The 15,296-nt window shown below is 42.2% G+C and overlaps 1 protein-coding gene across 6 annotated transcripts in view; it reads left to right on the forward strand.

Annotated features, from left to right (window-relative positions):
* The window catches only part of Kmt5b (lysine methyltransferase 5B), a 53,786-nt gene that overhangs the window by 16,132 nt on the left and 22,358 nt on the right, over positions 1–15,296 (forward strand). For 5 of the 6 annotated variants that reach the window (XM_036200700.1, XM_036200739.1, XM_036200749.1 and 2 more), the window contains exons 2-4: positions 2,822–3,057; positions 10,363–10,510; positions 13,812–13,880. In XM_036200700.1, coding sequence (XP_036056593.1) covers positions 2,898–3,057; positions 10,363–10,510; positions 13,812–13,880 — 377 coding nt within the window. In that variant the 5' untranslated portion in view covers positions 2,822–2,897. The remainder of the gene's footprint in view (positions 1–2,821; positions 3,058–10,362; positions 10,511–13,811; positions 13,881–15,296) is intronic. The other variant, XM_036200728.1, reaches the window with a different exon arrangement.

The raw sequence follows: 15,296 nt of genomic DNA on the forward strand, positions 1-15,296 counted from the left end.
GTAACTCCAGCTCTAAGGGATATGATGCCCTCTTCTGGCCTCTGTGGGCACTGGCACAAGCATCACATAAATTAAGTCTTGAAAGCCATATCTGTCAGTCCTGTTCTACAGTAACCCTTAAGACTCCTAAAAACACATTCTCAGCCATTATTCGTAAGTGGTGTGTCACATGGAAAATCTTGGGACAGATTTCCAAAAGGACCAAAAGACCTTGAGGTTCTCTTTGTCTTTTTTCCTAGAGGTACATACAGAACTAAACTAAGTGCTGAGCCCAAAGCACAGTAACAGGAGAAGTAGGGAGGTCATGGGTGGTAGCGTCTGTGTGTCCTGCTGTATGTGTGCTTGAGCCTTAGCACTGGGGGTATCTAATAAAATCTAAAGAGGCCAGGCAGTAACTAATTCACAGTTCAAGACTATGGACATATTTTTGCAGTGCAGCAGTTTAGACCACAGCATCTACTAATAGCTGAGGGTTCTAGTCCATTGTGTGTTGTTCCAGATGCTGGTGGTAGTGGAGACAAGAAAACTGGATTCTGGGCTGGAGAAATGGTTCAGTGATTAAGAACACCGGCTACTCTTACAGAGGACCAGAGTTTGATTCTCAGCATCCAAATGGCAGCTCACAACCATCTATAACTCAGTTCCAAGGGATCTAAAACCCTCTTCTTCCTCTTTGGGCACCAGGCATGCATATGGTACACAGACATGCATACAGGCAAAACACCCATACACAGAAAGTAAAGATATTGTTTAATTGGTTCTTTAATTTACAAAACTTTTATTTGGCCAGGTGGTGGTGGGACACACCTTTAATCCTAGCATTCGGGAGGCAGAAGCAGGTGGATCTCTGTGAGTTCAAGGCCAGCCTGGTCTACAGAGCAAGTACTAGAATAACCAGGACTGTTACACAAAGAAACCCTGTCTTGAAAAAACAAAAGCTCATGTGGCAGTGAAAGTCATCTTGTTCTCTTCTTTTACTGTGTGGGTTCTGGGGGTCAGGCACATGTTGTCAGCCTTGGTGACAAGCAGTCTCACCCACTGAGCCAGCTTGTTGCTCTTCTAGAGGACCTTAGATTGGTTCCCAGCACCCACAACTGCTTGTTAACTCCTGCTCCAGACTATCCAACATCTTCCAAGGACACTGCACACACATGACATACAGTAATGTAATTCTGTCTTTCTTCCCAAGCTTCAACATTGTACACAGTGTTTGATCATCAGTAAAAGGTTATAAAATTCAAGACTCAAGAGGTGGTTTAGTGGTTAAGAGCATATACTGCTCTTGCAGAGGATCTGTGTTCAATTCCCAGCACCTATATCAAGCATCTCATAGCCCCCTGTAACTCCATCCTCCAAGGGCACCAGAATTTGCACATTCCCACACAGAGACAAATACATATACATACACTTAAAAATAACAACTCTTCAAAAAATTTTTAAGTTTTTAGACAAAATTTATTTTTTAGATAATGTTTAGTTTATATCTGATGTAATTTGAGCAGGAGCTTTTCTCTGAGTTTAATGAAGATCCTACAAGAACTGAAAGACAGGTACAGTAAAAGTTAAACAGTACCTGTAAATAGAAACAGATCCAGAGGAAAGTACCAGCCAGGCATCTTTTACCTTTGCCTGACCCCCCTTTTCCCTTTTGTGAAGTCATTCAAAGAACTCTGGAGGCACATAGAAATGGATGTTTTGTGTTTGTATCATTAAAGGTGTGCATTCCTTGATGGTCTTCGGAATTTATCATGAGCTAGGGTTGTGGTTCAGTGGTAGAATACATGTTTAGCCTATGTGAGACCCTGGCTTTAGTCATCATTCTCAATGATGGTTATCACTTGTGGTTTTCTATGCCTTTGTGAAGAGGAAGATCCAATCTGTGTTAGCGCTGTAGCCAGGAGAGCCATGGCTGGAAGTGCTGAGTTGTGTTGTTTCTGTAGCAGGCTAGCTGCGTCATTTCAGCTGTGCACTGATGGGGTTGTACGATTACTCACAGACCCCTGCAGTTTTGCATTTTCTCACGTGTGCTCTTTAGTCTGACTCATACTAAAGTGTCACTCTTAATGAAGTGACATCACAACCAGCATTGTCACTCCTTCCTTTAACAGCAGCAGAGGGACCTATCAGACCCTCAGATAAATCCCTGTCTCTAAACCCAGCTCATTAAGGTTCCGATAACGAAGAATACTGTGTACACATTGCTTCCCTCAATTTTCTTACCATTGTGAGGCATAGGAAGGCACATGTTTCCAAATGGGTATGACTCTGGTACTGGAATATGGGTTCTTGAATGCCTGCAAACAGCAGCAAGATAGGAAATTCATGTCATGAGTCTGGAGATCAGAGGACAAATTGGGAGAACTGGGTTTTTCCTTTCAACCCATGGGAGCCTGGGAATCAGGCCTGGTTCCGGTCAGTTTCTTACGCAGTAAGTAAAGAGTTAAAGGTTACAGTAGTCCCTTTGTGGGGTGGACAGAACTTCATCTAGATGCCTTTTCCTAAGCTTTTCTAGAGACAAAGGAGATTAATTCTCTTGTAGTTCTCTAGGATTAACAGTTCCTAGAAGTTACTATTGTATTGTGGGTTCTTGAGCAGTACTCAGGTGATAATGGATCTCTGCTCATGGTTAACTGGAAAGAAAATGTTCCTGGAGCTGGAAGCCAACTGTGGGAAGTTCGGGGCACTCCAGTCTTGAGCCTGACATGTGGTGGTGGAAGGGAGACAAGAGTGGTCTGTGTGTCTTTCTTACAGTCTGTTGACATGGTCTTTCATATATTTACCTCCCCCTTTTGTTTTGTTTTTCATGTTTTGTTTCTGTTAGGAGAGAACATTGAAATTATTCTCTAAGCTATCTGAAGAGAGTGACTAAATGCTCCTGGGTCAGGCTGTCTGTGGGTATGAAGTGGTTGGGAGACTCCAAGAACATGGTGGTGAATGGCAGGAGAAATGGAGGCAAGTTGTCTAATGACCATCAGCAGAATCAATCAAAATTACAGCACTCGGGCAAGGACACCCTGAAGACTGGCAGAAACGCCGTTGAGAGGCGGTCCAACAGATGTATGTACACGCTTCATCTCACTGTTTTGATTGTGGGCGGCTTTGTTCCCTTCAGTGTCCATGTGCCTCTATTCTCACAGTCAACAGTAGAGTCTTTGCATTCTCAGAAGTCCATTTTAATTCCTTTTTCTTTTCCTGTGTGTGTGTGTGTGTGTGTGTGTGTGTGTGTGTGTGTGTGTGTCTCATTATATTACCCGAGTTTGACTTAAACTCCTGGGCTCAAGTCATCCTCCTTCTTCATCCTCCAAAGTAGTTGGGGCTACAGACACAATGGCAGTTTTGATTCTTACCATGTAAAATATAAAACTTAAGTTTCATGCTTTATGTAATATCTGTGATGCTTATAACTTGTAGGAAGTTTATCTGTTCTGTTTTAAAGAAAGGAGTTTTCAAATGCTAGCTACTACTGAATTTCTCATATTTAAGTATAAAGAAATGCCTTGCTGGGACTTCCATAAATGCTTCATGGATACAGTCACCTCTTTTATATGAGGAGTAGATGGAGAAGAGATGACTCTTAGGGTATCCTCATAGACCTTGTCATCTGTTCAGATTTCATGGACTGCAGAGTCACAGGGAAATATATGATAAGGAGTTACTTCTGACTCTCTATGGTTTTTTGGTGGGGAAGAGGCTACTTTTCTGAGAGTTGAAGAAATTGTAGGATGGTTCCCATTTCTTAACTCTTCTCCACAATAAAATACCCTAGAACAAGCCTATGCCTGAAAGTTATAGGAATATCATTCAGAAGTATCTGCCCATGTTAAGGGTGACTCTTTAATGTCTGCTTTTCCTAACATCAGTCAGCCACTATGAAGTTCCTCAGTTGTGTTGGGGCTCTGCTGTTGTTCTCTGTAGGTTCAAAAGATGGTGTGAGCTCTGCTGTGTTTTCTCCTTAGCTCTAGGAGTTGATGCTGTTCATTGGGCTCAGGTGCCTTTACTCTTTCCAGATCTGCTCAGATCAGTGTTTCTGTAGAAAATTGGACATAGTTCCTGTTTGAAATTAAGAATGTTAGGGAGCCCAAAACTAACTAGCTCTTCCCTGCAAGGTCACAGCTCCCCTCAGGCTGCTTTCAGCATAGGCTGACTGACAACTGTGCCCTCTCAGTGCCACTGCTCTGGTCAGAAAACTAGGCACAGTTGCAACTCATCAATAAAATTGTTGGCCTCTGCTTATGCATAAAAGTTTTCAGTAACAGGTTTAGTTTAAGTTAAATTGTTGAAGATACAGAATGTGGAGAAGACAGCATCATGCTAAGTGTTGTTGGGCAGGTTGAATGGTGAAAGCCAGTGGCAGAGGAGAAGGAGCACTAAGTGTTAGTGTCAGAGATGGTCAGCCTGACTTAGAACCAGGGCCAGAACACACAAAGCTGACCACTGACAGCACTGTGGCGAAAGTGGGACAGTGCAGCAGGAAGCTGGCTTCTAGAGCAATCCACTTTCAGCAGTGGCCCGCAATAGACCAGAGGTGAACAGGAAAAGGGTAGATTTAAACAGCCCTGCAAATCAACCAGGCCAGTCAGATACTAGTAGAACGTTCTGTTCACCAACAGCATTATATCTATTCTTCTCAAATATACATGAAATATTCTCCAGGACACATCATTTGGCAGGCCATGTAACAAGAGTAAGCAAACTTAAAAAGATTGAATTCATAAAAATTTCTACCATAGAATGAAAATTAGAATCAATACAAATTTACTAGTGCACCCTCATAAATCAAAAAGGAAAGCAAGTTGAGTAAGGTGACACATACCTGAATCCTAGCACTTGGGAGGCAGAGGAAGGAGGGTCTCTGTGAGTTCACGGCCAGCCTTGGAGAAATAAATCCAAATAAAAGGTAGTCATTTAAAATCAGCAGAGCCTACCCACAAAGAAAATCTCAGACCCAGAGGGCTTCATTGGTGAATTCTCTGAGATATCTCAAGAATTGATACCCATTCTTGAGAAAGTCTTAGGAATGCTTGTAACTCATTGTCTTACTTTGATGCCAAAACTAGATTCACAAGAAAAGTACAGACCACTATTGCTTCTGAATATGGACAAAAGAATCCTCACAAAAGTACTAGAAACCAGTTTGAAGATGGAATCCAGCTGGTATAGAATTTACCTAGAATCCCATCCCCAAGGCCTTGGGATTTCATTCCCAAGCACTGAAGAAAATGTGTAGGAGTGCTTGTGTGTGCGTGTGCGTGTGCGTGTGCGTGTGCGTGTGTGTGTGTGTGTGTGTGTGTGTGTGTGTGTGCATTTGTCCATGCACATGCATGGTCTCCTGTGTGCTCGCACATGTGTGTATATGTTCCTTTAGGTGAGTGCACGAATATATTCAAGTATTCATGCATATGTGTGGAAGGCAGAAATAGATGTTGGGTGTCTTCTGCACTCTCCACTTTTTTTTAAAGGTGCATGTGTGGTTGTGGTTGAATGTGGATGTATAGGTCTAGAGGACAGAGGTTGACATATGCCTTCCTCTGTCACTCTATACTTTTGGAGACACTGTTTTCACTGAACCTGGAGCTTGCTCTCTTTTGGCTAGACTGACTGGCCAGCAAGCCCCTGGGTCAGTCTTTCTCTGTCCCCATGTCCCCAACTCCCTCTTTATAGACACCACACCATTGTACCCAATTTTTATATGGGTGTAAGAGGATCCAAAATCAACCCACTGAGCCATTTCCTTAAACTATACTTGTATTTGTTTTGATCATGTGGTATGTGTGCATATAATACACATATGAAGCTAGAAGTCTCTTTTATCATTCTTTATAATTTTTAAAAGTTTATTTAATGTGTGTATGTGTTGGTATATATATATGCAGTGTCATACATGTGTAATAGTGTGTGTGCATGTAGAGGTCAGAAGACAACTCAGAGAAGTCAGTTCTCTCCAGAATGTAGTTTCTAGGGATTGAACTCAGGTTAACCTATCAGGCTTGGTGGCAAAATCCCCATCTTTTTTTTTTTTTTGAGACAGAGTCTCTTACTGAACCTGGAGCTCATCAATTTGATTAACTAGACTGATGCCCAGTGATTTCCAGGGATTCTTCTAACTCTACCCCTTCAGCCTATCTTTTATGTAGGTGCAGGAGATCTGAATTTAGATCTTTATGCTTGCCCAGAATGCACTTTGCTTACTGAGCCATCTCCCTGACCCCTCAAAGTTAGTCTTTGAATGAGCCATTTATAAATGAAGTTAATGGTGGCACATTCCTATAATTCTAGCCCTGGGAGATGGAGGCATGAAGATAGAGGTCATCCCAGCTACATAGTGAGTTCATAACCATCCTGGACTACATGAGACCCTGACTCAACAAAAAAAGACAGTGAGCCTTCTTTACCTTTGTATCCTGCACATACCCAGGGAGTCACTTAGAACAAGCACATTAGACATGTTATTTTACTCTCTCTGAACAGCAGCTGCAGAGTGACTTTAGAAAACGATTTCATACGTCAAAAATGAAGTGTGGGGCTGGAGGGAAAAAATGTTTACTGTTCTTTCAGAGAACCTAAGTTTAGGGTCTAGACTCTCTTCTGGCCATAGCAGGCTCCCACATGTATGTGATGCACATAAACTCACATAGGCACACATACATATGTATGAAGTACAGAGCTGGGCATAGTGGCACATGCTTGTAATCTTAGTACCTGTCAGGGTGAGGCAGGAGGATTGCCTAAATTTGAAGTCAGCCTGTGCTATATAACAAGATTCTGTCTCAGAAAACAAGCCAGGCAGTGGTGGTGGCACACACCTTTAATCCCAGCACTTGGGAGGCAGAGTCAGGTGAATCTCTTGAGTTCAAGGCCAACCTGGTCTACAGAGTGAGTTCCAGGACAGTCAGGGCTACACACAGAAACCCTGTCTTGAGGGGGCGGGGGAAGGAAAAGAAGGAGAAAGAAGACAACAAGCAAAACATAGAGGTAGAGTTAAGGAAATTTCATTTACTAATCCCAGCATTCTAAAGGGTGAGGCAGGGGATTTGCTAAAGTTCAAGACCAGCCTAGACTACATGGCAAGAACCTTGCTTAAAAAATCAAAAAACTGGTCAGGCATGGAAACAAATGCCTATAATCACAGCACTTGGAAGGCAGAGGTAGGCAGATCACTCACTATGAGTTTGATGCCAGCCATGTCCACAAGTTCCAGGACAGCCAGGGCTACAAAGACAAACTTGTCCTGAAAAAACATGGAGTGGGGGGGATGATTAAAAACTGAGGATGTAGGTTTGTGATAGAGCGATTCACCTGTCATGTAAGAAGTTCTGGGTTTAGCCCTGAGCACCACTAACAGAAACATCTCATTTACAGTGCCACCCTAAAAATAGCAATAAGAATCTACATAAACATTGTTGAAAAAGTTGAAGACCTAATAGGCAGACTAACGTGTTGCTTGTTCATTGATTAGACAAGAAATGGGAATACTCTTCAGGTGTCAAAATCCCACTGGTATATTTGGAAAAAATGACAAATCCTAAAACACAGAAATTCAAGGAACCCAGAATAGCAAACAATGTTTGGGGTTAGGGGAAATGAAGTTAAGAAACTATGGTTCTTCTATTTCAAAACTTCCTTAACAGGCTGGGGAGATGGCTCAGAGGTTAAGAGCACTGGCTGCTCTTCCAGAGGTCCTGAGTTCAATTCCCAGCACCCACATGGTGGCTCACAACATCTGTAATGAGATCTGGTGCCCTCTTCTGGCCTGCAGGAATACATGCAGACAGAACACTGTATCCATAATAAATAAATAAATCTTTTTAAAAAACCAAACAAAACTTTCTAACTGCTGCAGTAATCAGCACAAGGATGATCAAGTGCATCTCTGGTCCTGGAATAGATTTGAGAACCAGAATAAACTCACAGTTTTGATCTGTCTGCAAAGGTAGGAGGGTTAGCTAGTACTGAAGCTGATGGTTTCTAGATAAGTGCCTCCCCATTGAGCTGCATCCCCAGGCCTGGTTTGGTTTTTTTTTTTTTTTTTTTTTTTTTTTTTTTTTGGTTTTTAATAGAGGTCATGAAAACTAAAATGAAGGAGAATCAAGTCTTTGTGCCCAGAGTGAAGAGAACCTGGTATACTATGTGTGTGAAAAGTTAAAAGTCCCAGGAGCAAACACAGGCAACATTTTCCTGACTTGACATTAGACAATGTTCTTTTAAATAGGACATTAAAACACAAGAAACAAGAAAAAATTCAAAACCACAAACCACATGTTAAAAGAAATCATCAAAAAGTGATAAGATAATCACAAAGTAGAAGAACTAGTTGCAAAGCATGCATCTACAAAGGGCCATCTCCAGAATACACAAAGGTAAAAGACAAAATCCAACTTTAAAATAGACTCAAGATCTGAATAGATATGTTGCTCCAGAGATCCACAAATAGCCAGTAGCATATTTATTTAGTCAGCACAGAATGTAAATCAAAACTCCACAGTACCACTTCACTGCCACCTGGACAGCTGGAGTCAAGATGACAGGCAGTACCTGCTGTTGGCAAGGACTGGGAGTCTTGGACTCCCCAACTCTGGAAGAAATGAGATTCCCCACTGGGAGCACTTTGTGGACACAGAGTATTTTTATACAGAGGTTTGTGGCAGCATTACCCATAATAGTCTCCAAATGGAAACAGCTCAGATGTATACCAGCTGCAGTGGAGTATTTGAACCATAAGGACAAAAATACTGATAAGCCAATCCCAGAGGATCACACATACCATGATTCCACTATGTGAAGTTTTCAGAACAGGCAAAGAGACAAAGGAGATCAGTGGTTGCTGTAGTCTGAGCAGTTGGGGAGGACAGTAAAGTTGCTTTTGGGTCAGGATGGGGAGATGGTGATGAGGGAACAATTCTGTGAATCTATTAACCATTGAATTGTTTGTTTCACCTGGTGAATTGTGTTGAAGATCAATTGTATTTCAATACAACTTTGAGAAAATGCAGCAGGTTTAGTCTTAAGGACATATATATCTCAGTGCTTATCTTGCATGCATGAAGCCCCTTGGTTTGACCCAGGCAACAATTTAGGTTACTTTTTGTTGTTGTTGTGATTTTTATGTGTATAGGTGTTTTGCCTTCCTATATGTCTGTATATGTGCCCAGTGCCTTCAGAAATCAGATCCTGAGCCACACAGTGATGGTGCACGCCTTTAATCCCAGCACTCAGGAATCAGAGGCAGAAGGATCTCTGAGTTTGAGACCAGCCTAGTTTACAGAGCTAGTTCCAGGACAGCCAGGACTACACAGAAAGACCTTGCCTCAATAAATGAATGAATGAATGAGTGAGTGAATGAATGAATGAATGAATGAATGAATGAATGAATAAAAGTGGATCTCCTGGAACTGGTGTTATAGACAGCTGTGAGCTGTTGTATAGGTGCTGGGAACTAACCCAGGTTCTCTGGGAGAGTAGCCAGTGCTTTTAATGGCTGAGTCATCTCTCCAGCCTCTTAGATTACTTTACACATGCCTACATGTAAATATTTTGATTGAAAAAAATCCTATACCTACTCCTTAGCAAGGACTCTTGTGTTTATTTTGTGAAAGAATGGATGAAAAGGTTAAAGCTCCCACTGTGTCTCATTCTCCATGTGCTAGTTTTGAGAGCCTAAACTTACACTAAACTCAGCACTTTGTAAATTATGTGCTAATTCCAGGAGCGGACTGAACACTGTACCCATCAGCCTTCAACGCAGAAGAAACTTTATTCCTGGGCATGCCTTGTCTGCATTGCTTCTCGACAGTGAGACCCAACCACTTAGTTATCCATTCAGATATCCATTACGTTATCTCATTGAGAATTCTCTCAAACAGAAGTTAGGTAGAAATCAGCCTCTCATTTTGATTCCACTTCTTTCCTTGCATCTGTGTAACTCTAATCCCAGGCAAGTTTTGTAGCCTCTGGTTCTCAGTTGCCCATAAAAAGAGGCTATTGACCAACTTAATTCCGTCAGACCCATTGGTTCCTGGGATCCATGTTTGTGGCTTTCCTCATGACTCTCTGCATCCCTTTTGCCTCATTCTCACCCCAGCCTTGTCTGTAATGGCCTGGTGTGCTGTCTTTACTGTTTCTGGAGAGGCAAAGAAAGCCAGCTCTCAACTCCCTCGACCCTGTTCTTAGGAAGCCTGATATTGTCAACTGCCCACGTTCTCTCAGTGGTTGGATTTACTGCATCTGGTTCTCAGTTTTGATAAGGGATGCTGACTTCTTAATCACTAACCCTAATTGACGGAACTCCAGCTAACAGTGCCAGTTTGGATGCAGGGGTTTAAGCAGATTGAGTGGTTTTCACCAAGTTTCTTTTGCTTTCCACAGGTCATGGTAACTCGGGATTTGAAGGGCAGAGTCGCTATGTGCCGTCCTCTGGAATGTCCGCCAAGGAGCTCTGCGAGAATGACGACTTAGCAACCAGTTTGGTTCTTGATCCCTATTTAGGTTTTCAGACACACAAAATGAATACTAGGTAATTGTAGTCCTCTTCCTGCATAGAGCCAGTAATGATGCCAACCTCAAGAAAACAGGTGGTATATCTTACTTATATTCAGAATTATAAATGACAGTGAAAGTAAAGTTCTTTGATGGTTTTCTTTGAGCCAAGAGAAGCAAGTGGAATCTGGAAAGGTGACTACCTTTCCATCCTGTGCTGGTGGGTCAGTTCATGACTTACATATTCCATAAGCAATTGGGAACCTGTTTAGAATCTAAGATGTTCTGTCAACCAGAAGCTTCTGCAGCAGTCTTGGAGTACCTCATCTTTAATACGGAGTTGTGGGGCCGTAAGGTGGGGGAGAGGAGAGGTTGACTCACTTTCTGAGTGCTAGCCGGGCATTGCCATGCCCAGCTCTGGTTCTTGGCATCTGAAGTCTCAGACTTTACTCTAGTTCTCTTAAGTACCATCTCTCCTTGGAGAAGACACATCTTATAAGTTCTTTCTCTCTTTGCTTCTGTGGCAAAGGGTTTTGAATCTGATGGAAATGGTGCCACTGGGATTTAGAGATAAGTTGCAGACTAAGCCCATTCCTTCTCATCTCCATCACACACAGGCTTCTTGATGTCCATGACCATCCAGGAAGAATTGGAAAACCAGGTCAATGAGCTCTGATTGTCAAGGGAGATGGGAACTGGAAGGAAGCCTTGCATACCCTTTAAGACCATATCCTCTTTAAGATTTGTCCCTTTCTAGAAACAAAATGGGACATACAGTTTTTCTCAGCAGCTCTGTTGTATAGCTAGAAAGAATGGCAGCACAAAGGTGCCTTTGGTTTCCTGCCGTGGCGAGTCATTCACGGGGCTGAAGTGAAACATTGGAGCTGAGGCTGTTAGCAAAACTGTACCTTGTACCCACCTATAGGCTTGCTCACCTTGCTTTGAGTCCACTTCCTCCTCTTCTTCTCAATGGTATTGGTCCCCTTCGCCTGGAAAATGATGCTGATAGAATTCCAGTCACCCTCTACTTACAGCACGGGCTCTCTTGTGTTTTTAAAATAAGTAGATGTCTTATCTTGATAATTTCTTATATGTTGAGATACAGAGGCATATGAAACATTTTGGGAGGTTATTCCATTAGAATCAGAACAAAAGTTTTAGTGCCTTATGGAAGAATGTCTGTTCTGAACTCTAGGCTCTGTTTCAGAGGCTGAAGGGTTATACCTGCCACTGGCTCCCCAGTAGGAAGTGTTATGATTTCTTCTTGGGCCACTGGTATTCCTCAGCCTCTGTTCCTCAGAAACTGGGATTCTGTATTTCTAACAAGCTTCTAGTCTGTATTTTTAGAGTGTTTTACTTTTAACCCAGGTTTCCTGAGACTCACTTAAAACCATGTGGTCACAAAGTGAAGTTCAGAGGGCTAAGGGTGTTTCTCACTGGAGTGTTCACCTATTATGAGAGGAGTGGAGGGAGAGAAAGAGAAAGAAAATGGAAAGGAGGGAGGGAAAAATCTCAGTATTGTCACAGTTACTAATACCCGTGACCTTGTATGGGAGTACTTCTGACTTAACTGTGTCCTTCCCATAGAAGATGGAGCACCTAAAGTCAGTGTTTTCCTGTGCAGCATTTAGTCCACTCAGCTGAGCCAACCTGTGGGAGTGGGCAGGGCTGCTCCACCCCCAACAGCATGCCCTTGGCCTTTCAGGGCTCCTTGTGCAGTTGCTGGCTTTCTCACACAGGAGTTTCGCAGCCCCTTGCAAGCTGTGTTGAGGCATGCACTTTCTTGTCTCTCTGTGTCTCTTCAGCTGCATGCTGTGGTTCTGGGGATGGCTGCATACTTGCTAACCTATAATCTCAGCTCTACTTCTCTTTCTTCTCCCATTTGCCTCCTCTCGTCATCTTTTTGGGAGCTTTCAGGAATGTGTTGTTTTTTTCTTTAAAGATTTATTTATTTATTATGTATACAGAAGAGGGCACCAGATCTCATTACAGATGGTTGTGAGCCACCATGTGGTTGCTGGGAATTGAACTCAGGACCTCTAGAAGAGCAGTCAGTGCTCTTAACCTCTGAGCCATCTCTCCAGCCCCCAGGAATGTGTTTTAAAGCAATAATATAAGTTTTATGATTTGAGAATTTACAAAGCCAGCTCTGGTTTGAATGCTTATGCTTTGACTTTTCATGTGTTGATTTTGGTTTTGAGGCAGGTCTTGCTGTGTAGCCAAGGCTGGCCTCATATTCATAGTAATGCCTTGGCCCTGAATGCTGTGTTAAAGGTGTGCAGCTCCATGCTTAGCTGAAGTGCTGATGTTTTGATCTTAGTGTACCATTTGATCATTGGTAGCATTTACCTAACCAATGAGGCCAAGCTATATCATGAGAGCATAGTATATGTAAAATATGAATTCTCGTTTGCTGGGACTTTTTGAATTGCTTCTTGTCAACTATGAAACATATTTTCTTTCTAACAGGAGAGTAGGGCTGGAAAGATGGTTAAGAGCCCTGGCTGTTCTTCCAGAGGACCTGGGCTCAATTCCCAGCACCTGCATGGCAGCTCACAACTGCCTGTAACTCCAATTCCAGGGGACTTGCAACACATATGGCAAAACACCAATGCACATAAAATAAAAATAAATAAAAATTTTTTTTAAAAATTTAAAACAAAAATAAAAAAAAATAACAGGAGACTAGAGTTGTGGGCAATACCTCTAATTTTTTTAAAAAGGTAGTTGGGGCTGGATGGCGATGGTGCATACCTTTAATCCCAGCAGAGGCAGGCAGATCTCTGAGTTCGAGGCCAGCCAGGTCTACAGAGTGAGTTCCAGGACAGCCAGAGCTACACAGAGATACCCTGCCTTGGGGGGTGAGGGGTGAGGGGAGTCAGTCAGGTGTAGGTCAAAGAATTGATGAAATTGTTTATGAAGCAAGAGTTATTGTCTGGGACTTCTCCTTTGAGACTTTTCTGTGTTTTTCCAGTCTAAAGCTGCCTTGCCATCTTCGCCTTCCATCACGCTAGCTGTGTAGTTGTTACCTGCTGTGTGTTTTCGTAGGCAGGTCCTCTCCTGGGTATGCATTTATAAATCACTTTATGTATATCCTTTCAGGATTTGATGCTTGACTAGGATATATAATAAAAAAAAAATTCTAATCAATGGTAAAGTTGTATTATAGGAAGAAAAGATTTTAACAACCTGGCATTGCTATCTGTGGAATATCCCTGTTGATTCATAAAGTTTTAAATATTGGTGTTTTAAAGGTTTGTGCTACAATGAATGTTTAAAGGTGATGAATACGGATTGTACAAATAATCCTTACTATTGTTTGTTTTGCATTTGTATAGCGCCTTTCCTTCAAGGAGCTCGAGACATATTTCAAAAGCTGACAGTTTTTCTCACAACAACCCTGTAAGGTAGGTAGCTCGAATTTCAAACAAGAAGACACTAGCCTATGGTTCTGTCCTGAGTAATGTGCCTTAACGCTAAGCCATTTGCCGTATCATTGCAATAGGACTTTTCAAAAATGATTTTTTGTTTGTTTGTTTTATGTGCATCGGTGTTTTGCCTGCATGTATGTGTGTCTGTGAGGGTGTTGGGTTCCCTGGAACTGGAGTTACAGACAGTTATGAACTGCCATGTAGGTGCTGGGTTGAACTCAGGTTCTCTGGAAGAGCAGCCAGGGCATTTAACCACTGAGCCATCTCTCCAGTTCCCAAAATAGGACTTTTTAAACCTTTTAAATAGTATAGTCTTGCTTGGAGGCAGAGTCAGTCAGATCTCTTTGAGTTTGAGGCCAGCCTGGTCTTCATAGCAAGTTCCATGCCACTCAGGACTACATGTTGAGACCTTGCCTTTAAAAGGGGTAGGGGGAGAGTCTAGTCTTAGTAATTTAAACAAATTAAAAACATATATATGTTGATGCAAGCCTTTAATCCCAGCACTCAGGAGGCAGAGACAGGGAAATCTCTTGAGTTCCAGGACAGCCGGGGCTACACAGAGAACCCCTGTCTCGAAAAATTAAAAAAAAAAAAAACAAAAAAAAAAAACATACACACACAAAAACAAAAAGATGTGGGTGCTGGGAACAGAACTCAAACCCAAGGAAGGGCAACAAAGGGTCTGAAGTACTGATCCATCTCTCCAGCCCTATTAGGGAGAGCTTTTTTTTTTTTTTTTTTTTTAATATATTTATTAAAATTTTTTTCCAGCTTGAGAGATGGCTCAGCGGTTAAGAGCACTGGCTGTTCTTCCAGAGGTCCTGAGTTCAGTTCCCAGCAACCACATGGTGGCTCACAACCATCCGTAATGAGATCTGGTGCCCTCTTCTGGCCTGCAAGCATGAATGTAGGCAGAACACTGTATACATAATAAATAAATAAACCTTTAAAAAAAAAAAAAATGGGGACTGGAGAGATGGCTCAGAGGTTAAGAGCACTGCTTGCTCTTCCAAAGGTCCTGAGTTCAATTTCCAGCAACCACATGGTGGCTCACAACCATCTATAATGAGATCTGGTGCCCTCTTCTGGCCTACAGGGATATGTGTGCACTGTATAATAATAAATACATTAAAAAAATTTTTTTTTCATTTTACATATCAACCCTAGTTCCCCCTCCCTCCCCTTCTCCTTCCTCCTCACCTCCCTCCTACTCTACCCTCATCCACTCTTCAGAGTGGGTAAGGCCTTAGGGAGAGCTTTTTAGCAATTAAAATTTTTATACTTATTAATATATTGAGGCACAGGGTCTCATTATATAGCCCTGGCTGACCTGGAACAACTTACATAGACAGACTGGAAACCTAGCCAACTATCTAGGGTTAGTAAAGTCAT

Source organism: Onychomys torridus, chromosome 1, assembly GCF_903995425.1.
Source record: "Onychomys torridus chromosome 1, mOncTor1.1, whole genome shotgun sequence".
In the NCBI taxonomy this organism is placed as follows: Eukaryota; Metazoa; Chordata; class Mammalia; order Rodentia; family Cricetidae; genus Onychomys; species Onychomys torridus.